This window comes from Pipistrellus kuhlii, unplaced genomic scaffold (genome assembly GCF_014108245.1).
Source record: "Pipistrellus kuhlii isolate mPipKuh1 unplaced genomic scaffold, mPipKuh1.p scaffold_m20_p_10, whole genome shotgun sequence".
Classification (NCBI taxonomy): Eukaryota; Metazoa; Chordata; class Mammalia; order Chiroptera; family Vespertilionidae; genus Pipistrellus; species Pipistrellus kuhlii.
The window spans coordinates 14,611,165-14,635,696 of record NW_023425405.1 but is presented as its reverse complement, the minus strand read 5'-3'; the positions used below and the strand labels follow the sequence as shown (position 1 = coordinate 14,635,696).

The 24,532-nt window shown below is 38.3% G+C and overlaps 1 protein-coding gene across 2 annotated transcripts in view; it reads left to right on the top strand.

Moving 5' to 3' along the window:
* CHCHD3 (coiled-coil-helix-coiled-coil-helix domain containing 3) overlaps positions 1 to 24,532 on the top strand; it is a 253,270-nt gene that overhangs the window by 43,835 nt on the left and 184,903 nt on the right. Inside the window, exon 5 of one of the 2 annotated variants that reach the window (XM_045576846.1) lies at positions 13,966 to 14,050. In XM_045576846.1, the coding sequence (XP_045432802.1) occupies positions 13,966 to 14,050 (85 nt within the window). The remainder of the gene's footprint in view (positions 1 to 13,965; positions 14,051 to 24,532) is intronic. The other variant, XM_045576849.1, reaches the window with a different exon arrangement.

Here is a 24,532-nt window from a genome sequence, read left to right as displayed (position 1 = left end):
TTACCAAAATGAAATGCTCCTGGAAGGCAAGGAAGTGTACCGTCCCTTTCTTTCTCTGTATAACACTGGTATTAAAGAAATGTGTGGAACACCAGGAATATAATTATAATACATGTTTTTTTTTACTGTTATCTTTGTTCAGCTTAACTTCACTGTGGATAATTTACTTTATTTTTAGGAAAAAGGTTAAGTACCTTCTTGCATTTAAATTAAAGGCAGGACCAGGCCTTTGGCTGTGAAATCCTTATGCGGTCTTGTGTTTTAAAGGTAGTGAAATCACCTGTAATCAGCTAATTCCCAGAGCTTCCACAGTGCTTCCTAGATAATTATTTTTAGAGATTATGACTACTTATGACTACCTTGAAATGGCATTTTCTGAACAATGAGTGGAGATTTGTTACTGTAGATGAAGGAAAAAAAATAACAGGGCTATGGATATAATTTGACTTAAAAAAAAAAAGGGATGAAATAATTATCACAATGTGAATTAAATAAAAACCAAAGCTCAGGATATTGCACTATAGTTTAATGAAAAAATTATACCGGTACATGTTTTGCTGTCTCACAGTTTTAATATATTTGAAACACCATAAATAAAATATGAATTAAGCATGGGTAAAATATTAGAATTGCTTTATTTAAAACTTCCCAGGAAAGGCCATTTGTTCTGTGGTGCGCTAGTGTTAACCATTTAACTGCCACACGTCCAAAACAGAAACCATCCCCACATGCCACGATATGTTGAATTTGCATCTATAGACTCTTATGGTGTCCTTTCTGGCATCTGACCCTTAATGGGCTATAAATGAAGCCTCTGAGTCCAGGAGGTCTCCCTCTTTGTGATCCTCCCGCTATTTCTTCTCTCTAGCAGTGGGCCAGTATCTAGAACCAGGACTCTTCTTTTTTTCTTTTCTAGTTTTCACTCTTTTTGTAAGGGATATAATTGGCTCAAAATTTTACATTCAAAAGAAGAGAAACCTTGAGGTTGGGGTTGGTTCACATTTTCCAGGGCTATAGAAAGTTGGGCAGATTAAAAGATAGATTTGACCTGGCTGTTGTGGCTTAGTCGGTTGGAGTGTTGTCTGCCTACCAGCCAAGGGGCAGCAGGTTCGGTTTCAGTGGACACATACCCAGGTTGTGGGTTCAGTCCCGGGACAGGGCATGTGCTGGAGGCCGCCGATTAATATTTCTTTCTCCCTCCCTCTTTCTAAAAGAAAAAGAAGAATATAGATTTTTACTTTCAGACTTGAATCTTTTGGTTTACATGTAAAGAGAAATTTAAAGTCTCCTTTAGAAAACAGTGTTGGTCAGTTTAAAGAACTAAATGTCTTAGTTGAATTTAGGAACTTTTGTGCTAAAAAGCACACAGTTTATAACAGTAGGAAGAGGGAAGACTGATTTATGAGTCTGGGTATTGTAATGATATTTGACTTTCTATTTACCAAACAAATTATTTAGGAAAGGACATTTGTCTTGAGTAAAGCTTTTTTTTTGCTCATGAAAAGTGGGCTTTCCACTCTGTTTCATAAAATATATTTTATCAATATATTTAAGTATATTCATAAAATATATTAAAAAATAATGCAACTAGATCATCAATTTACACTATACACAAAATCAAACTCAAAATGGTTAAAGTACTTAAATGTAAGATGGGAAACAATAAAAATCCTACAAGACTCCAAAGGTAGCAAAATATCAGACACATGTTGTACTAGCATCTTTACCGATACAGCTCCTAGGGCAATGAAGACTAAGGAGAAAATAAACAAATGGGACTACATCAAAATAAAAAGCTTCTTGATAGCAAAAGAAACCATCAACAAAACAACATGAATGCCCACTGCATGGGAGAACATATTTGCCAATGATATTTCAGGGAACTCATACAACTTAACAAAGGAAGATAAATGATCCAATCAAAAAATGGGCAAAGGACCTAAATAGACACTTTTTGAAAGTGGATATACAGAAGGCCGAGAAACATATGAAAACATGCTCAAAGTCACTAATTATTTGAGAGTTGCAAATCAAAACAACAGTGAGGCTCCATTTCACACCTGTCAGAATGGCTGTCATCAACAAATCAACAAAGGACAAGTGCTGGCGAGGATATGGAGAAAATGGAACCCTCGTGCATGGCTGGTCGTAATGCAGACTGGAACAGTCACTGTGGAAGACAGTATGGAGTTTCCTCAAAAAGTTAAAAATGGAACTCCCATTTGATCCAGTAACCCCACTTATAGGACTATATCCCAACAAACTAGAATCAGAGAGGATGTACGCACCCCTATATTCATAACAGCACAGTTTACAATAGCTAAGATTTGGAAACAGCCTAAATGCCCATTGGCAGAGGAGTGGATTAGAAAACCGTGGTACATCTGCACAGTTAAATACTACACCGCTATAAAAAAGAAGGAACTTTTACCATTTGAAACAGCATGGATGGAACTGGAGAGCATTATGCTAAGTGAAATAAGCCAGTCAGAGAAAGATAAGTATCACATGATCTTACTCATATGTGGGATATAATGATCAACATAAACTGATGAACAAAAATAGATCCAGAGACAAGCTAGCACTGAACAAACCATCCAACCTCCGAGAGAAGGCAGGGGAGCGAGGGTTAGAGATCAACCAAAGGACTTGTATACGTGCATATTAGCATAACCAATGGACACAGACTCTGGGGCAGTGTGGGCTTTCTCTCGGGGTGACAGTGGTGGTGGGAGGAGGGTGTCAATTGGGAGAAAAAGGAGACATACGTAATACCTTAAACAATAAAAAAAATCATAGAAAAGTGTGCTGTGAGCCTTGCATCAGGTGGGTAATTAGGAAAGTGGATTAGAATATAACATGTAAATATTAATTGGTCTGTGTTATGATACACTAAACAACCCAATATTGTTGACTAATGGATACATTGTAGTATCTAAATTACTTTTAAAGTTTAAATTTATTGAGTCAATGTTGGTTGATGATATAACTTTCAGGTGTGCAGCATTATAATTCAATATTTATATATTCTATATTGTGCCCACCACCAAATGTTTAGTTTCTTCTCTGAGTTACTTCTGAGAAACAACAAGCATTCATCAGTTTCTTATAATTTAGTTACAGATTGTTGATTGTGGCTGACCTTCACACATGCACAGATCTCTCTATTTGCAAAAATCACCTTCTATTCATTATTTTCTACCCCGTTCCTTGTTGTTTAATTTTTAAACTCGAGGAGACTCCTACCGTATATAATTGCTGCCTTCTGTTGTTCTTCTCCTACTGATCCCTGATGCCCACACACTGATTTCCATGCTCTCCATGGAGGGATAGGTAATTGTTAGCCATGCTGCTAAACCTTCCTACAGTGCCCAGGGTAGCAATTAATTCACTGAACTTGGACGTGGAGCCCTCCTATACACACCACTTCAGGCTGCTACTGCCAGTTCATCGGAATTGGCACGTGGGATGAAGTCTGTTTACCCTTTCTGCACATGGTATCTTGGTTCATTTCTTCCTTTCCATTCCATTTTTTTCTTTGTCTCTATTGATGTTCTTTCACTCCCCTCCATCTTCTAATGAATTTTTAAGGCCTATTCCTTAGACTTCTACCTTTTTTCCTTACACATTTCCCCCCATATTTGTAATAGTCATTCCCAAATCAGCGTTTTGTCCAAATCTCAAATCAAATCTGCATTTTAAATTTAAATATCTAATTGCCTACAATTCGGTGTGGTGATTCTACCATTACTTTCAATTGAGTATGTCTGAAACTGAATTCACTATCTTTCTTCCCCAAACAGCCTCTCCTTCTTTACCTAACTGACCATCATGTTTATTAATGTTTTGGCATCTGGTTAAACCTTTGACTTCTTTCTCTTCCCTCTTTTGGTCAGTTACCAACAATTAGTTTTTTCCATGAAAGCTCTTGTGTCTTAGATTCCACTGTTATGGTCTGTGTCCTCGTTCAGTTCCTCATCACCTTATGTCAGTGTCTCAAATTTGAGTGAGCACCAGGTCACCTGGGGGGCTTGTTAATTTATGGATGGATGGCCCCCACCCCAGGTTTTTTTCTTCTTCTTGTAGATCTGGTACTTAGCAGAAATGCACGGTGTCCCCCCAAAATGTATACACACTTTGAATGATGATTAAGTAATTGCTTACTAACATACAGCTTATTTTCAAAATTTAAAAGAATCTACAGAAATGAATAAATTTTTTTGTCAGTGCCTGTTTTTTAACTAATGACTGTTCTGGTCCAGGCTCTGCTGATTACTTGAAGCAATGAAATCACAAACATCGAGAATCATTTTGTTTGGTATTTGTGTGTCCTCAATTCATCAACTGTTGCCGGGTTTTGTACCGTAATCTTTATCTTTTCTGTATCCCCATAAAAAAAAAAAAATAGTCTAGTGGCACTTTAGAGTAAATTTTCTTTGTTCAAGGCTTAATCTGCCTTCACTCTTTATTTCAGATCAGTTAAACCTAAGGAATGAAAATTAAGTGAGTTATCAGCTGTTAAAGTGTATATACATTTTCTTGGGACATCCTGTATTTGCATCTCTAACTAAGGTTACACTTTGAAAACCCATCATTGCCTTATACTTTCCTCATCCTGTTTGTCTGCAAACCTTTGCCAGGTAAAGTTTCCAATAACACTCTATATCGTGGCATTATTCCCATATGTTAACAACTGTCCATATGCCTTTTTTTATTTAAACATTTCTTATTAAATTTCTGCCTAGTTCCAAGGCTCCTCATGATCAAACATATTTTATCTTAAAAACAGGCTTTGTTTGCTTTCTGTTCCATATGTCTGATGTAGGCCTTTGCTCATGTCCTTCCTTCATGAAGCACTCCATGACTGCAGCTGACCTTAGTAAGTGTCCTTAATGCTAAACCTCAGAAGTACAGTTTTACTAACTTAGACTTTAGTTTCCTTAGTGGTAGGGACCATATGTCTTAATATCTTATAAAGCCTAGCATAGGTTGACTCAATGTGCATTTGCTACCTAATGAACTCATTGATTTCCCTAGTTTGTATATTCCTAGAGGTTGCTTGATTTTTGAGAAAATAATTAAACACACACACACACACCCACACACACACACACATACACACACACTCACACACAAAAACAAAACACTACAAAGTAACCAGATGGTTGACCAAGGAACAGAAAATTGAGCTTAAACATTGAAACTGGAGCCTTACAGCCAGTAAATAAGCTTATAATGAATATCCATTCTTCTGTCCTTTATGAACGTATGCTGTCAGCCAAGGTGGCTATAGGTGTTGCCCATACTTCTGTCCTTTATAAACAGTACAAATTTGTGCACGGGTGAGGTCAGCCAGGCAGGCTGAGGGACGGTTGGTGGGCAGGCCTGCTCCTGACCAACCCCCACTCCAATTGGGAGCAGGGCTACCCCTGGTCAAGGGGATAATTTGCGTATTAGCCTTTTATTATATAGGATGTTGTCAACCACGGTGGCTCTAGGTGTTACCCATTCTTCTTTTCTTTATGAATATTATGCTGAGGGTCCTGGTGCCTGGTGGCTCCAGGTGTTCTGTAAAGGGTCCAGGGGCAGAAACCTGGTGGTGGTAGTGGCATTTAGCAATTTGGGAAGGGGGCTTGTCTTGCAGGGTTTTTTTGAGTAGCAGTCACACTATACTTTGATTGTATGACTTTTACAGTGTGTATGTTGTATTTCTTCTAAATCTTCCTTCAGGTACTCTAAAAGTTGGTGACTTATTACCTAATGACTGATGTTTGAGTCCATAAATCAATGAATTATCATATTTTCATGGCCTTCCTGGGTGCTTTGCAAAGCCTGTACAGTATGGCTCTCTTCCGCACTCTGTTCTGCCTCCCCTTAGTTTTGGTTTGTCTGGAAAGCCTAGAGGCTGTTTTTGGTACTTTGCTAGGTGAGTAGCAGATAGAGAGTTTCTCTAAGTGAACAAAGTGTCAGTCACTTCAATGGACAGAATATGTTGCCAACGATATATATTTTTTTATTCCTTTACCTTCAGTCTAACAGGTTTTTAGGGGGTGTAGAGGCTCCAGCATGAATTCTGGCATCCCATCCGTCTCTCCCATTTAACATGACTGTGCAAGGGGAGGGCTGCTGCAGATTTTCCAGTCTGGGCCCTAATTTTATAGATGAGATAGCCATGGCCTAAAGCCATGGCTTGTTTTTGAGTAAAATCACAAAACCTAAGGTGGCAGAGCCAGGACTGGATAGGAACCCCCTTTAGCTCCATCTTGCTCCTCTTTGTATTTCATGAGTCTTTCTGCAGAAACCTTGAATACAGCCCCACTCCGGACCGCTGAAATGAGAGGAAACAGGTTTGGGTACTTCATTGGGGGTTGGAGATTTAATGCTGTTTAATTTATAACTTTCTCTTTGGTGAACAAAATACATCCATTTGTGAAACAAACAAAAAAATTAAGCTATGCATCAAAAAGCAATATCCAGAGGTAATTATTATTTTTTAATTTAAATTATAGATCTTATTTTCCCAGAGGCTTTGGGAGGGCTCGCAACTGTTATTCAGGATATTAAGACATGAAATACTAAATGTACTTGATTCCCAATACTGGTTTAAAGAATGGTCTACTTACAAATGTGGGGACTGTGGCACATGAATGATGAGCTTGTCTGTATTGTACAGCCTCTGCAGCCTGGTATTGATGCTTGTTTTCACACAGAATGGAGCGCGGATCTGGTTTCTGTAAGTGCTTGTTGTGAAGCCAGCAATACAAAGACACCATTTGCATATTATTAGGAATTGACAAAGGTAGATAAATCCTATTGGAGCAGTAGTACTACAAAATAAGCCATTAACTGGATGCTCTTAATGCTTCGGTTGCCAATCTCTTTGTTACACTGTGCATTCCAATTCAATATTTGTGATTATTAATGTTCAGTTAAGGTTTTCATTCTAACATCATTATTCACTTTAATGTATTAAGTAGTCTCAGTTACCCTGCTAGGGATCTAGACATATGACTTTTCTTTTGAAGGCAGTCTTAAGGCACATTATCCTTAGGTGAATGTAATTGTCAGTTGAACATCATACTCTGTGTGTATTTGCCAACTAGATGGTGTCAGAAATTAATATTGTCAGGTTATTACGTGTTTCTTTCTAACCCCTGAGATTTATTCCAGTCATCTTTCCACTTTTCTCCTAATCAAACCTTATACCTTAATAAGATAAGGAGTGGGACGAGATTTATCCTACAACCTAGGCTGTGAGTTATTTATGTCTAATACACTGTGTGTTGGATTTCATCGGTGCTTCCATTATTACTTTTTATTTTATTTAAAAAATATATTTTATTGATTTTTCACAGAGAGGAAGGGAGAGGAGAGAGATAGAGAGCTAGAAACATCAATGAGAGAGAGACATTGACCAGTTGCCTCCTGCACACCCCACACCAGGGATGTGCCCGCAACCAATGTACATGCCCTTGACCGGAATCGAACCTGGGATCTTTCAGTCTGCAGACTGATGCTCTATCCATTGAGCCAAATCGGTTTTGGCCCATTATTATTTTTTAAACAATCAGAGCTTTTTTTTGTATTATGGAGTTGGTTGAAATTATAACATTAAGGGATATTTCTATGAAGCTGAACATTTAATTTGGCTCTATTGGGAGGCGTAATTTTGGCTCAACTACCTCAATCCAGGCTGATTCCGTCTTTATGTAAAATCTGCTGCTTGTGTTATGCAACTATATACATTTATTTTCTTCTTAGAGTAGATCTTCATATTTCTCCTTGATGTCTTAAAACTAGCCTTTGAAAATACAGGCTGTATAAAATTGGAGATGGTATGTATCAGTAAATGGTAAAGCCAGAAAGAGAAATGGAGTAAAGGGAAAAAAATCCCAAAGGGCCTGATATTTTTCAAATAGGCAAGGCAAAATTTTTACTAAGTAACTTACAGAGATTGTTTAAGAAATACTGTGATTAGGGAGGAAATTATAAGGTGAGGATTAGGCAAAGAAAATGAAGGAAAGGGAGAGTCATAGGGGGAGAAAGTTACCAAGGAAATTGGTATATCCCTTTAGTTCCAGGGAATGTATGCAAGTCTCAAATCGTGGTTGCATTTTCAGTCTTCTGTTTTTTATTTTTAAAAATATATTTTTATTGATTTTTTACAGAGAGGAGGAGAGAGGGATAGAGAGCTAGAAACGTCGATGAGAGAGAAACATTGACCAGCTGCCTCTTGCACACCCCCTACTGGGGATGTGCCCGCAACCAATGTACATGCCCCTGACCGGAATCGAACCTGGGACCTTACAGTCCACAGACCGACGCTCTACCACTGAGCCAAACCTGTTTCGGCCTGTTTTTTATTTTTAGATGACGAGGCATTTCATAAAGTCATTCTATTTTTTGGAGTCATTTCTGTTTACCAAAGAGCTGTCTTAAATATATTATGGTGTCTCCCCCCCCCCCCCAATTCCCATTCCCTCTCTACCAGTTTAACTAGTTTCTGAAAATGGAAAATTTGGACATAAGTCATTTGACCCAGAAGACAGGTGGGGTGTAATGAATTTATGCTATACTTTCTCTGAGGATTAAGATCCTGGTATTCACAGTTGCTAAGAATACTCATAATTAAGCATAAGATTAGGAGTTTCTCATTGATCCTGAACCCAAAATTAGAAATATAGATTCTTAGAATGTCTTGAGAATTTAAATTCTTAGAAATTTTGAATGTGGGGTAAATTATTGCTAGGCATTCAGTAAAGAAGAAATTTTGGACTAACTGAAACATTCATTTAAAAATGTTATTTACTAAACAACCAACAAACCAACAAACAAACATAATTTTGTCAGGAAATCATGAGCTGCTTTCAACCACACAGATATTTATAATTTTCAGTAATAGTTTCAAATAAAGAGTTTAGGGCAGACTTGCTGTAACCAAGCAATAGCAATGCTTGACTTTTTCCTCTCATGTCTTATGGTCAGTGTCGTACTTACTCTGTCTAATTGACCAAATGCCGGTGTTTGCGTTCACTAAGATACATTTGCCATTGAGACAGAACTTAAATTGGTTTCTGAGATTTTTAAAAGTGCATGTACAGAAGGAAACATCCTTTGTCTTCATACACTTTGAAAGGAAACAGTATGTAAAAGCTATATAAGGATGTATGTAAAAGCTATAGAACCATACCTCCTGCTCTTGCAGTGGTTTTGCCGATTTCCATGGCAAATCTGATTTCTATGGCTTGGACATTTCTCATTTTTACTTTTTCTCATTTCACAGATTTGCCAGTCCCTAAAGATCTGCTTGGAGACACACTGTGCTAATCGGCAAAGTTGGCCTTTCCTGTGCTTCTCTTAAAGTAGCCCATCCAGAAACACTGACCTTTTAGTTTAATAACGGTTTTGAGAAAATGTTCATATCCTGAGAGCTGGAAAGAGTGTTGTGAGCAGGGCCGTTTAAAATAGCGGTCTCCCAGAGGTATATCTTTTCCCTGGCGCACTTGGGGTCAGGCCTACCAGAAGAAATATGTTGTTGCTTTCTGTATTCTATTGATTTAAAAACAAATAACATGAAACTTAGATTTGCTAGAAACCCATTACTAGACTGGTTTATTTTCCTGCCTGGGCTTTGACTTGCTATTTTAGATTTTAAACTCACTATGCTCGATTATGTTTTATCTTTTGTTATTTTAAATTCTCATTTGTAGCTAAAGTAATTACTTTTTCAGGTGTGACCTTGGAAGTGAGACCCAAAAGTTGTGTGTATGTGTGTATGTGTGTATGTGTGTGTGTATGTGTGTGTGTGTGTGTGTGTGTGTGTGTGTGTTTAAGTTTTCATTTCCGGAAGCAGTTGGGGCATTGGAAAGACAGCTGTGCTTTGGACCCTTTACTGACCACAGTGATGCCCACCAGCTTCTCCCTTGGGTATACCTTCTTCAGCGGACCTAGAAGTGTCCCCCCCATTTGCATTGCTGCTGATTTTCCTCTGCAGCCCTCCCAGTCCCAGTTTCTACCCACCTGGGCTACCTGGATAGTACCACAGTTGTCTCCTTCTGCTTCTCACCTCTCCCCACAGCAGGTGGCAGGGCTGACTGTGATTGATAGGCAGGAGGGTGTAGGAAGAAGGCATTCCTTGAAGCTACTTTTTTTGCTTCTCTGCATCTGCAGTCTTTTCTGCCTGGCTTTCTTTCCATCCAGCCAGCTGGTCTCCCTTGGGTAGTGGGGTTCTTACTGTTCCATTCCAGATTGATCACATCATAATAAAAAGTTCAATTCTGCCCTGGCTGGTGCTCAGTGGTTAGAGGATTGGCCCACACTGAAGAGTCCTGGGTTCTATTCTAGTCATGGACATGCAACTCAGTTGTGCATGCAGTAGGCAACCAAACCATGTGTCTTTCTCTGTTTCTTCCTCTCTTTTACTCTCTAAATATCAATGGGAAAAATATCATTGGGTGAGGATTACCAAAAAAACAACTCACTGCTGATTTCAGTTTTTCTCTTGGTAAGAAGCCTCTCTGTAAGAGGCACAACATGTATTGTGAAGATATGAGACTATATTAGCGGCTCACTTAGCAAACTGATCTCATTGCTTCATGTTTAGACCTGGTACACTGACATCTTTTGAAGCCTAGCTCTTATGGGCTAAATGGAATTCAGTTGCATTGTGATTGAGAATTTGAATTTTGCCAGAGAAAATTTTTGTTGTGGCAATTTACAACAATCTAGGGCAGTGGTTGGCAAACTGGCTGGTGAGCCACATGCGGCTCTTTGGCCCCTTGAGTGTGGCTCTTCCACAAAATACCACGAACCGGTGCGCATGTAGAGTGTGATTGAAAGTTTATGGCTTATACACAGAAATCGGTTTTCAGCTCTCAAAAGAAATTTCAATTGTTGTACTGTTGAAATTTGGTTCTGTTGACTAATGAGTTTGCTGACCACTGATCTAGGGGCAGTGGCATGATTTTACAGGTACAGTTTGGCTGTGTATTGGATCCTGATTGGTCTGTTGAACTTCAGAGAATAGTTTTATCAGATAATATTAATTGATTAACTATTTGTTTCAATTTTTGCTGATAGAGTTAGTAGTTCTGAGCACCTCCAAAAAATGAATAGTCATGTTTTTTGCTTGTTTATGGGAAATAGATGAAAATGTGAAAATCATTACCTTGTGGGCTGTGTAATCTAGAACTTCCAGCTGGCAGACACTGATGTAACCCACCAGTTTTCCTTTTGGATGAGGAAATAAAAAATCAGGTAGATTAATTGATTTATGCAAAGTTCAGCTGATAGAGAAACAAAGAGTATTCAAACTCTTTGCTGAGCTGTTACTAATTTCACTTTTACTTGTATTTTCTAAAACTTTTAATAGTGAAAAGTTATAAGATTTGCCTGAATGCAAACAATTCCCTGTTCTAGTTTTTTTTTTTCTCCTTGATTTTGTGTGACCTTTTCAAAGCAGAGATGTGCATCTCTTCTTCTACAGACTGTGAAGTTGGAGAGAAGCCAAACAGCAGCATGAAATATATATAGTTTAAAGGGACCCTCTAGAATAGGGGTGTCGAACTCAATCAGGGAAGGGGCCAAAATCTAAAAGCCAGCCTAAATCGCGGGCCGAATGGTTTACTGAACAGTCATAAACTGTCATTGTGATGGAAACGCAGCGGAGTGCAGTGATGACAGTGCGGTGCGGGCCACATTGCAAGGCCTGGCGGGACGGATTTGGCCCGCGGGCCTTGTGTTTGACACATGTGCTCTAGAACATCTATTTGAGAAAACTGCTGCCCAGTTAGTTTACCAATAAAAATTACAGTTTAGTGTTTTTGGTATATTTGCAGAGTTGTGAGATGACTCTCTCACTATCTAATTTTAAAACATTTTTAACATCCCCAAAAGAAATCCTTTCCCCAGTGGCTGTCTCTCTCCATTGTCACCTTCCTGCCACTCCTGGCAACCAGTCTAGAGTCCTTTCTTAGTCTATAGACTTGCCTTTTCTTGATATTTCATATCAGTGAAAGCATACAAGTTGTGTCCTCCTTTCACTTAGCATGATGTTTCAAGGTTCATCCATGTGGTAGCGTCTGCCAGTATTTCATGATTTCCATGGCTGAATAATATCACACTGAATGGATATACCGCATATTGCTTATCCATTCATCAGCTGATGGGCATTTAGGCTGTCTTCATTTTTGAGATGCTATGAATAATGTCATGTACAACTTGTTGTATAGACATATATTTTCAAGTTTCTTGAGTACCGAAGAGTGAAAATGCTAGGTCCTGTGGTCGTTTTGGTAGCATTTTGACGACCTGACTATCTCTTCTACAGTGATTGCATCATGTTTCACCAACAATTTATGAAGGTTCCAGTTTCTCCACATTTTCACTAACACTGTTATCATCTTATTGATTATAGTGGATTCAAATTGGTGTATTACTGCAGTTTTTAATTGCATTTCCCAAATGACAAATGTTGTCCAGCAATTGTTCATGTGCTTATTACAGTTTGTAACACTTCTTTAGGAAAATGCATATTCATGTCTGTTCCCATTTAAAGTTGTCTTCTTATTGTTCTGTTATACAAGTTCTTTGTACTTTCTGGATACAAGTTAATTGTCAGTTATGTGATTTGCCAATATTTTCTCCCATCTTATGGGTTGTCTTTTCACCTTCTTGATGTCCTTTGATGCTGTTGTTTTTAAATAGTCCTAAAGAAAAACATCCTTAAGACCTTTCATGTATCTTCTTTGTTATTGCCCAATGTCAGCACAATTTAAAAAGGCTTGTGCATATCTTATTGTAACTCATTTTTTTGTCTGTGCCCTGAGACAAGGCGCTTGTAAATCATCAAGTAGAGTGTTGTTGCAGAGCAGACAGTGCTGTTTAGGTTTCCATCTAATATACTACCATTTGAAATAATAGGTCCATTGTGACTTTCTAGATCCTCCCATGCGTTTCTGGTGCTTTCTTGGTCATAATTTTGGGTAGTGAATTTTAGTGAACAGGAAATAGTCTCTGCTTATTATTTTTGTGGAAGGCTCTGAAGGAGTCTATAAAATTTATCTATTTTGTTCGCTATTTAGCTATAAGAATCTTTACAAAACACATCGTACAGAATTTTCTAATTGTAAAGACCAGATGTTTCACATCAAGTCACCAGGTCTATAAGAGGCTCCAGCCAAGTTCTCAGCACTGTTCTGAAGTCTCTCTCCAGTTGCTGGCACTTGAATTTGAATGACATGTATTCCAAAAAATAGGTTTCAAAATGTCCACAAATGCCTTTTTCTCATAAATTACAGAAAAATGAATATAAGCACAAATAATTTTCTTTCTGTAATAAGTGACTTTTAAAAAATGTTTAGTTATCAGAGTAAGAGTGTTTTGGTATAATTTTCCTTACATCTCTCTCTCTTCCCTTTATATGTGATTGTTAGATTTTTTTAAAATATATTTTATTGATTTTTCACAGAGAGGAAGAGAGAGATAGAGAATTAGAATCATCGATCAGCTGCCTCTTGCACACCCCCCACCGGGGATGTGCCCGCAACCAAGGTACATGCCCTTGCCTGGAATCGAACCCGGGACCTTTCAGTCCGCAGGCCGACGCTCTATCCACTGAGCCAAACCGGTCCCGGCGTGATTGTTAGATTTTAGTGATAGGATATCCTTTTAAAGAATTTGTACTTAACGACTCAGTCCCCATGGACAGTAAGGAGCTCCTTGAGCTTATTCTAAATCTTGGCAGGTGTGGAAATTTCTAGGTCACCAGGGAACTCTTGATTAAGTTACTGCTGAAATGCACTAATTGGTCTTTTCCATAGTGCTTAGATGGTCCCAAGGAGACATTGGCCAGCTGGCAGAACTTTGCCCTTTAAGCTCCAGTTTCAGCTTCGTTTTTGTGAGTATTTCCTTGGTTTTTGTTTTTAAGAAATCACTAAATCATCTCCTTTTGCTCTTTACTGATTCCAGTTTCTGATGAAGAACTGAAGAGAAGAGTAGCCGAGGAACTGGCCCTGGAGCAAGCCAAGAAAGAGTCTGAACACCAGAAACGGTGAGTTTCCTGCCAAGCAGGAGATTTGGGTCGACTTGTTATAATTATTAAGTATTTTTAGAGAGGAATAATTGTAGTAAGACTCATTATTTGTGTTTGGCTGAATTTCAGAATGTGCCGAGCATGTGAACTTGGCCATTTTCGGTTTTGGATTGTGCTTATTAAAGCCCTAGGTTGCCCTTTCCCCAATCTTGGTTATAAGTGTCCATTAAGTCTTTTGTGTGATTCTTTATTGCACGAATACTGACTGAGCTCTGTTTTCTCAATAATGTGAGAAGTAGTTCTTGAGGATTCTCCAGGAATTTCACAGGCTAGTTTCTTTCAATGAATGTAGTTAGGGTTGAAAATTATATTGTCTACTGTGGTTATGAAGGTTAGCAATATTGTAGCTATTAATGAATGCCATGTATTATCCATAGTGCCCATATTAATAAATAGCACTAGTTAGTAATATACTCACTTAAAAAAAAACTGAAGATATATCAGACATATGTCATGTTGAAAAATCAAAATCTTCTATAATTCCATTCAATGGAGAAAATCAATCTTGAATGTTTTATTCCTCTAGATTTTTTCTATATAAATACTACTACATTATTTTTGTCATTATTAAAACTACTACTACTACTACTACTACTAACAGTTAAATAGTTCATTGAAGTGTTCTTGTAATAGTAGAAAACCAGAAGTAATTCATATGACCATCATAGAGAACTGGATGACTGAGTTATGGCACATGTCTCAATACAATACTAGATAGTCAAGTAGATCCTTATGTGCTGATTCAAAAAGTTGTTGAGAGCTATAAACCGAAAAACATACAGTATTCAAAACAGCATAGATAATTTTCTTTTTGGGTAAAAGTACTACTTTTTAAAGACCTTTGAAGTACAGTTATTCATAAAAATGTGCCAATACTTTTTAATCTAAGATAGAGTCAAGTGCTTTCCATCTGTGCTACTTCTGAAATTTGCATACAGCACAGAACATTACTGTTATATGATCATGCAAATGTCTTTCTGCTGTGAGCACTAAGCACATGCCCGCCATCAGTGGATGCTTAGTGTGTGCTTGTTTTTGTTTTGGTTGCTTAACTGTTTTGCTTGGGAGAGCTAAATGTAAAGAATCTTTGAGTTGTATTCTCGTGTTCAATGGCCATAGGTCCTTCAACATATAATCAATCTAACCTCTTTGGGCCTTAAATATTTCATCTCTAAAATTTCTTTTTTGATATAAGTGTTAAGCTACCTCCAGTTTGCTTTTGAAATGTATGAAATAGAACATAAGCTTTAGATTAAGACTGCCATTTTCTCCAGGAAATAAGTTTAGGGTTTTAAAAATCATGATGTAGTTAGTGTATACTTCTGTAGTTTTCCACATAGCACTTTATAATTATTTAATTGGGTTAGGCTGATGGAGTATGTAATTAGATGGTGAAGTTCAAATATTCCAAAAAATTCAGACCATTTTCTTTAAGAAGCAAAGAAAATCAATATATTATGGTAGAATTTCTTATCTTTGAAATTTTATTTTAATTTTGTTTTAATAAGGAGTTTTTTTTGGATTAAATTCATGTTTACTTTGCTTATTATATTTCACATAGAAATTTTTTGTCTTCTCTTCTCTCCTTATGGTACAGGATTCTTATAATAACTCTCACTCTAGTGTTTTCTTTTCTTTCTTTATTCTTCCTTTTTTATTCAGCTTCCATTTGCTTTGCCTTGGTCTGTGAGAGGTAAAGGGCAGATTAGATGAATAAAAGGTGCCAGGGAGAGCCAATATCTCAAGTGGACTGGGGTTGGCAGCCTAGCTGTAACCTGGACAAATGACTATTGATAAAGAATTTATTTTCTGTCACCTTAAAGGAGAACAGAGGGTGGTATCACCTTTTTATTATTATTTTTTTCTTTTAAAAAATGTTTTATTTGAAGCCTTCCTCATGAAAACTTCCAACTGTCAAATCTTGGCACAAAGTGTGTGTTCATCTATGTGATAGTTTTTAAGAGAATCAATAGCTATTTTTTTTTTCTTTTGTACCAGAGAAGAAACTTTTTGAAAAAGCATTAAGAAAGTTTTGTGTGCAGTCTTTGCAAAGCAACTTTTTGGTGTCAAGGCATTTATACATTACTAGAGGCCTGGTGCGCAAAATTCATGCATGGGAAGGGAGGGGGAGAAGGAAGGGGTCCCTCAACCTGCCTGCATCCTCTCACAATCTGGGACCCCTCGGGGGATGTCCGACTGCTGGTTTAGGCCTGATCCCACAGGAATCCCTATGGGATTGGGCCTAAACCCACAGTTGGACATCCCTCTCACAATCCGGGACTGCTGGCTCCTAACCACTCTCTTGCCTGATCATACCTAACCCCTCTGCCTGCTTGTCTGATTGCCCCTAACCACTCTGTCTGCCTTCCTGCTTTATTGCCCCTAACTGCTTGCCAGCCTGCCTGATTGCCCCTAATTGCCTCTGCCCCCACTGCAGCAGCTTCACCCAGAAGGATGTCCAGCTGTCCAGTCTAATTAGCATATTATGCTTTTATTATTATAGATTGTATCTGTTGCTTTAATTGAATGAAGCCTTGTAAGCAGTTTTAGAGAGTTTCTTGCACCACTGTTTCAGCAATCCTTGTGTCATCTATACATACCCCTACTCACTCTACCTATGTGGTGAGTGATATGGAGAAGCCGTAACATTTCTAACAGGCTGGTGAACTTTGTGGCAGGAAATACTCTGAAATGTCTTTTAATAGGGTAGCTTAAATAAGAATCTTGTTCGGTCAGAATTTTTTGGTTGAAAGATTGAAACTTAACTCTGCTTAACTTAGGAAGCAAGGGGATTTTTAGAAGCATTTTGGAAAGCTCAAAAGAATCAAAAGGAAGACTAGAGAACCCCAGCTAGGGAAGAACTGGTTACTACTAAGTTACAACTAAGAAGTACTTATTCAAAAGAAAATCAGGATAAGCATTCCATAACAAAAAGAAAAATATGTTTGGTGGCTGAATTTCATTGAATTGAAGATACCATTTATTATAAGAAGCACTAGGACCTGTTGCAGGAAGATTCCTGTGCACTAGCGAGCACTGCTGCTACCCTCTCCAATCCACCCCACCCCACCCGCCCATGCATTCCCTCTGGCAGTGGCCTTGCTTTCTGCTTTTCCTCCCTCTTCCTTGTATGCTGTCTTTAGTTTTCACTCCTCTCCCGCCATCTTTGTTGGGTTAATTTGCATACTCACTCTGGTTGTTTGTGGGTATAGCAAAGGTACGATCAATTAGCATTTTTCTCTTTTATTAGTGTAGATTGTATTTGATGTACCACAAGAAAAAAAAATGCTGCAAATTGTAACACAATAGTTTATCTCTTAGAATTTTCTTATTGAAGGATCTCATTAAGAATGACTGATTTTTTTTAAAAAAGAACAACACCTACATATTCAAAAAAAAGAAAAATATAACAAAAGTAAATAGGTTAAGGCACTGTTCTCACCTGGGGGAGATTTTTGTCCCCCGAGGATATCTGACAGTGTCTGGAGACATTTTTGGCTGTCACAACCTGTCAGGTGTTATTGTTATCTAGTGGGTAGAGGCCAGCAATACTATTAACCATCCTGGTGTACAGGACAGCTCTCACCTCTGCCCCTGCCCAGAACAAAGAATTATCTGGCTCAAAATGTCAATGTGCTGATAGTGAGAACTCCAGGGGTAAGGTGTTCTTAAAAACCAGCTCACATTGGGTCTAGTTCTTCTGAATCACTTCTTGACTCAGGGTTTTGCTGTCCTTTTTCCTCCCATCAAAACCTTGGCGATACAGCGTTCCTGGAATGATTGCTCCGCTGCTGTTCCTGGGATTTTTCCAGGCTGCTGACACCAGTTTTTGCAAATTGTGATGCTTATGCTCAAGTTCTGACAACTGCAGGACAGCTGCCTGGCATACAGCAGTGTAAGATGCTCTTAGGCATGTGAAACATAGAAAAATATCGTCCTAGGGCTATATTTGGTCAATACAGTCCATGTACACTCTGGACCATACATTGATGGCATTGGAAATGACTTCTTGTGTGTCTTGCCTTTCTCCCATCTAATGCCAAAGCCCTTTTACAGCCTCTCTGATTGGTAGTGCCACATTCATTTAGATCCCATTTAAAGTCATTTAACCTGAAGATATATCATTAGGCCATTTAAAATTAACCTGAATTCCTTTAAGTCTCCACTCTTTACTATGCAGATATGCAGTTGCTTTAAAGAAATTTCCTGCTAGTCCACAGTGATGGTGCAGCTAATTGTAAAGCACTGTGACTGTATGTGTTGTATTCTCATTTCTAAAAACCATTTATTCATGAAATCTCAAGTTATCTTAGATCTGTTTTATGAGACTCTTGAGTGATTTGCTTAGTTAACAAAACCATGCCCCAAAATATCACATAATATTAGTACATGCACTAAACGTTGAATTTAATTTGGAATTATAGTTTTGCTTATCACAACATCTAATGGAGGGAATAGTTGTTTGGTGTATTGGGAGTCCAGAGTAAATTAAATGCTCATGTCAGCAGTCTGTTTTTGCTGTAACACTCTATGGTGTGGTTTGGATAATAGCTGACCATATTGTGTAACTATAGCAGGCCAATATAGCAGGGACATAATGTGCCCCAGTGTGAGTACAGACTTTTAAAATGTGATTTGCTTCTCTCCTGTGCCCTGCCTCCAAAAGTCAGTCTTTGACAGCAAGAATAATGTGACTGCTTCTGACCTCTGACCTTTGGCTTTTGAATTTCACCTCTTTACCCATAAAAGCAAGTGAAAGTGTTTCAGTTTTAATAACTTTTCTTCAAGAAAACAAGAAGAAGGGGAATACCTACTTGCTATTGTAAGTAGCTACACATCAACCAAGATTACTTGCTTGCTGTTTTTAAATGGACAACTGATGAGATTTCCCCCACTTTAAATTACTTGGATAATTAACATTAGATATTTGAGCTGTACACTAATTAATTTGATTTAATAAGTGATTTAATAAAGTAATCATAAATTTTATTAGCTGTATGGGTAAATTCGAATATAGTACAGTCCATTAATTTTTTTCCTCTTAGAGCATGAATTAAGGGCTTAAAGATTTGGGGACTTGTTAGTTTCTTGTAGTAAAGGTGAAATTTATAGGGATGGTACCTTCTGTTTAAATTCATTATATAAAAGAGTTCATTTCAATTTTATGAACTGATGTTTTCTGCCTCTGGAGGAAAAAGCTGAAAAAGGAAGGAGGAAAGAACCCAGTAGAGAAAAACAGGGTTTGTGGGTTAGCATCACATTGGAAATTCATGATGTGGGAAATTGTCTACCTAATGTGGTACAAATTACACAGTTATGATGAAAGTACATGCCTTTAGCCTGAACCTACATGTAGTCTCTAGGTATATACTATCACAAAAAAGAAAAAAGAAAAAAAAAAGAAAACAACTTTCAGGGTACTTTTTGAAAACTAATAATTATCAATGGCTTCTTGTAAAGTGTGGTTTTGAAGTGAATAACATCAGTTAGTAGTGAGTATTTTCTCTTGGCATTTACAATGATTATGGGCAATTGCATCTCATTTCTAATTAATAAATATTTGCAAAGAAGATGGTTACAGAAATTTGAGTTATAAGTCTTCAGTCACACAAATTCTGCTGTGATGTGAGCTTATTTCTCAGTCCTGGTTCCAATAGGAGTGGAGTCTTTGATAGCATTATCTACGCAAATGTTCCTGCATATATCTGCCATATAGGAGATCCTTCTGCAGTATAAAAGTCCAGATATTTTAGATTAATTTTCTTATTAACCCCATTGTATCCTTGTTTATAAAAATGCATACGATATTGCTGTTGTTTTATACTTGCATGTTTCTATTCCACTCTGCTTAAGAATAGATAAAGACATACCAGTTCTGGAGGACGCTCACATCCTAGCCTCCTGGGCCTTTTCACTGGAAGGTGATTGGAAGTGCTGTGTAGGTACCACGGATCGTGTGCCATCTGCTACTTTATCTTTTTCTTCAAGTGACACTTTTCTAATTTTAATAGTGATAACTGCTTCCTATAACCAACAAATAAAGAAGGTTGGATTACTCAGTCTGTGTTTTATTCACATCTCTTTACTTATTTTTCCAAATCCAATTTTCTCTCCTATTCAGTGTTATGCAGTTGTAGAGCCCTGCCCAGAATTCAGTTTGAGAAGCTATTTTTACACTTTTGGAACATTAAATCTGGACTGGAATTAATGTAATTAATCCTAAGCATGCCATAGAATCAGCTTTATATCAGACTCTTTCTTCATTGGTTGTGTTAGCAGCAGTGATGTTCAACCCACTTTTTGTTCAGATGTTTCTTTTGACAGTAATTACAGTGTTTTCTCTTGTGAAGCATAGTGTTTGATGTAACTTGTGCCAAAGTTGGTGTCTGCCTTGGAATTTTCTAGGAATTGGTTTCTGGATGTGCCATAGTTACAATAATCCTTGTTGAAGTTTCTCTATTACTCAGAGCAATCTAGGGGTTGGGGGAAGCGGGTTGTAACGTATCCTATGAATAATTTATTATTCCTTATATAAACTATTAATGTTTGTTGTCAGTGTTATCACTCTTTTAAAAACACGATGACTGAAATAGATGTAGGTAAAATTTTTCACTTTGTAGCAGAATCAGGACTTGAATTGCATGGCCCCATAACCCTACACTGTCTGAATCACTCTCTCTCATTATTTTGTAAATGTTTATTCAAAGGACACCTAACATGGCACTTTGATATAAAGCTGATTCAAGTGCCATCTTAGTATTGTTAGGACTAGGGATTTGGAGCTCTGTCAGCCCCCTTCCCCTGTCCCCTTCCTGGAGACCTAAGAATCATTCTTACCGGCTCTAATGCCTTGTCAGGGTGATTTTATCTCAAAATTGGACATACTGCATGAGCAAGGAGTATATTTTTCCATGCAAATAGCATTGTTGGATGAGTTCTGTTTCCGTTTTAGAAGGGGTGGGGGGAGTGGCCAGATGTCCATTTCCTTGAGTCCAGAAGTCTCTATTTATGGGCAGTGGTCCACATTGGTTGGGCCTCACCCTGGCCGAGTCCTCAGGCCTCGGCCTTCCGGAAACTGTCTGCTGATCCTGCTGGTAATGAATGCTGTGTGAGGAGGAGTGGAAAAAGTGAGGTCCTTGTATGGCAGTTCACTCTGGAAACAATGGGGAAATGTGCAAAGAGCGGCCGAGAGGGGCAGGACGCCTGCTCTGAGGGAGATGGGGGGCAGCAGAGGGAGTTATAGGAGCAGTGCTCTGGCCAGGAGTGAGGAATTGCGGATCTCCAGGTGGCTGGGAGTGAGGACTTGCAGATTCCCGGGAGGCCAGGAGCAAAGCTAGGGGAAGGAAGGCCTATTCTTGCACAAATATCATGCACCGGGCCTCTAGTAGTCAGTCACATAATCAGAAAATAGAGTTGGGACTTGAACCCAAGCAGTCTGGAATCTGAAGCCACACTCATCATCGCTCTATTGAACTGCATCTCAGAGGCTAAATTAAATTCCGATCAAACAGTGATGGGTTACCTGTTATACATCAGTCTGAGCCTCTAACTGAGGCTCTTTTGATGTGGTTGACTGAAGATTTGTTTTTCAGGTTTCAGTGTAGTCTGTTTTGCCTTGATTGTGGAGCTCATTAGGTAAGGAATTTAGTTTTGAAAAGAATTCATAAATGAAGGGACCTTTTTGATATATTTTTTTAAATTCACAGGACTATATTTTGAAATAAAACAGTCAAAATACTGTCAAATACTGGGTGAAAAAATTATATTTCTATAGGTTTTTATGTAAAATGTTAGAAATTGTGTGGTTTTTTTTTTTAAAAAAATGAATATAACTGTCAACTGTACAATTCAGTTTGTGTGAGACTGAAGAAAAGGAGCCCAAACTATTGTCCTGGTGGGTTTGTGTAACATAAATTATTTGTCAGCCCCAGATAGGTTTGACTTAGAAAGCACTTTTTCTCAAACAACTGAATAGTTGGATGTTAGTCCAACAAAAATTGAGGGTGACATCAGAATTTTGATTACTGATTATTCTTTTTTTTTTTTTTTTAAACATGCTTTTATTGATTTTATAAAAAGAAGAAAGGAGTGGGAGAGAAAGAAGGAGGGAGGGAGATACTTTGATAAGAGAAACATCTATTGGTTACCTCCTGTATGCTCGCACCCTGACGGGATCTAATCCTCAACCTGGGTATGGTCCCTGACCAGGAATTGGACCAGCAACCTTTGCACAGGATAACACTCAACCAACTGAGCCACACTAGCCAGGGCTGATTACTGATTATTTTTGTTCCCTTCTTCTTGCCTTTGTGTCTCTTTTTTTCTCCCTTCCAATTAATTAGAATTGGTATCTCTAGTTTTAAAATATATTGCAAGTCCATTAACTCTCACCATTTCATCTCTACTTAGCTAAGCCAGTGCTTCTTAATTGGGGGGACTTTTGCCTTCACACTTCAATTGGAGATCTTTCAGGTTGGAGGGGGCTCCTGACATGTCACGGATAGAGGTCAGTGATATGCCTAAATATCCTGTAGGCCAGCTATCCAATAGGACAGATCTCTACAACGAAGAATTCTTGGGTCTAAATGTCAGTAGTGCCAAGGTTGAGAAACCCTGTCTAAGCCATTGTCACTCTCACTTGTATTATTACAGTCTCCTGCAGGGAGCCATTCTTCTCTCTCCAATTCTGATTCTACTCTTCTACTCTTCATTAAGCAGTGTTGATGTATTTTGAATCATGGCAGTTTTTTGTTTTTTTTTAACTTAAAATCCTCTAACTGCTTTTCATTAGATTTAGCTTAAAGTCCAAATCTTTCCCTTGACCTTCTAGTCCTCTTCTTCCCTTTATATATTTATACACTCATACTTCATCTCTTACCAAATTTCATTGAATGTTTCAGCTATATTAGTGGCCAAACCCGTTTGTGCCTGCAGCTGTTTGTCTAGCATTCCCTGTTCTGCATGGCTGGCTTCCTCTTACTATTCAGGCTTTGCTGATTGTTTTACCTACATATTCTTTCTTTCTTTTTCTCTCTGTTAGTTGTCATTTCTGTCCACGTAAGAAAAGTCCAAACCTATAGGAATTTTATGAATTTATTTGAGCCCAACTAATGACAATTGCTGGGAAGTAAAATCTCAATGGATCGAGAAAATGCTCTGGAAAATGGCAGGGGGATATGTAAGGGGGTTTCTTGCAATTCATTGATGGTAGGTTATAGGGAGGTGAGAGAAAGCAAAGCGGGGAAATCTCTGGGATTGCATAAAAAGTAAAACAAATAGACATATACTTCTTTTACACTTGTGGGTATAGGATAGTTAACATTTACAGTGCATAGACATGGTATGCGGGGGGGGGGGGGGGGGGGGGGGGGGGGGGGGGGGAAAAAAACAAGGAAGAGTTCTGTGGTCTCTTGTTCTGATGGGAGGTGGTGCCTTGAGGGATCTAGGAAAAGGATTTGTTATAGATAAAAGAGACAATAGACAAGCTCAGTTAAGGTAAAGCTTGACCTTTGTCAGGGAAGATTCTGGCCTAGAACATGACTACCTGCCATGACTCGCTTTTAGTTAAGTTTTACTCAGACCATCTTATGTGGTTACTTGAGGTCTCTGAGTTGTAAGCCTTGCCAGGCAGGCCTTCCCTGAGCTTGTCAGGTTTGCTGAATGGCCTGTTTCTGTCCACATTTCTTTGCTTTGTTTCTTGATAGCATTTTATCTGTTTTATTGACTGCCTCCTCCACTGGAATGTAAAACTCATTGTCTGTCCCATAGTAAGTGTCAACAAGAATGTATTGCTAAATTACAGCTATATTTTATGGTTGTGGGTAAGTAGATTATAATGGAATAGAATTTGTCCAAAAGGAAAAAGAGGCAGGAGAATTCTCTGGCAACAGCAACTATCATTTAATGATTGCCTACTGTTTACCAGATACTGTGCTGGTACCTTCGATTATATTAACCCTGAACATCCTTAGAGCCTTTGGTGGAGGTCTGCCTTAGCTCTCTGGCAGCCTGTTAGATGATGCCCCTCACATTAGCCCAGGATCCAAGGCTGAGTGCCCCCTCACCCTGTATACACACATACCAAACTGGGGCACGAAGTGGTTGCTCTGCTCTTTCTGGATTTATTTCACAATCAGAATGCAGCTTGGATAGGCTGAGTATCTGCCAAGACTGTGTTATTGACAAAAGGCAGCCTCAGTATTCAAATTCAGTTCTCTTACTCCAAGCCTCTCCCCAGGATTTTCTTTTAAAGTTTTATTGGCTCATAGATAACAGCTGTATTCCCTTTTTGCAGGCCTAATTGGCTTTTCTTTTTTTGATATGAGGACTTCATTTTTAGCTTCAGAGGCAGCAATTTCTTTGGTTTAAGGTGACTTAGGCAAAAAGAATCTACTATTCCCTTCTTTCCTGCTTAGTAAGCATTGTCTAAAAGTGAAAAAC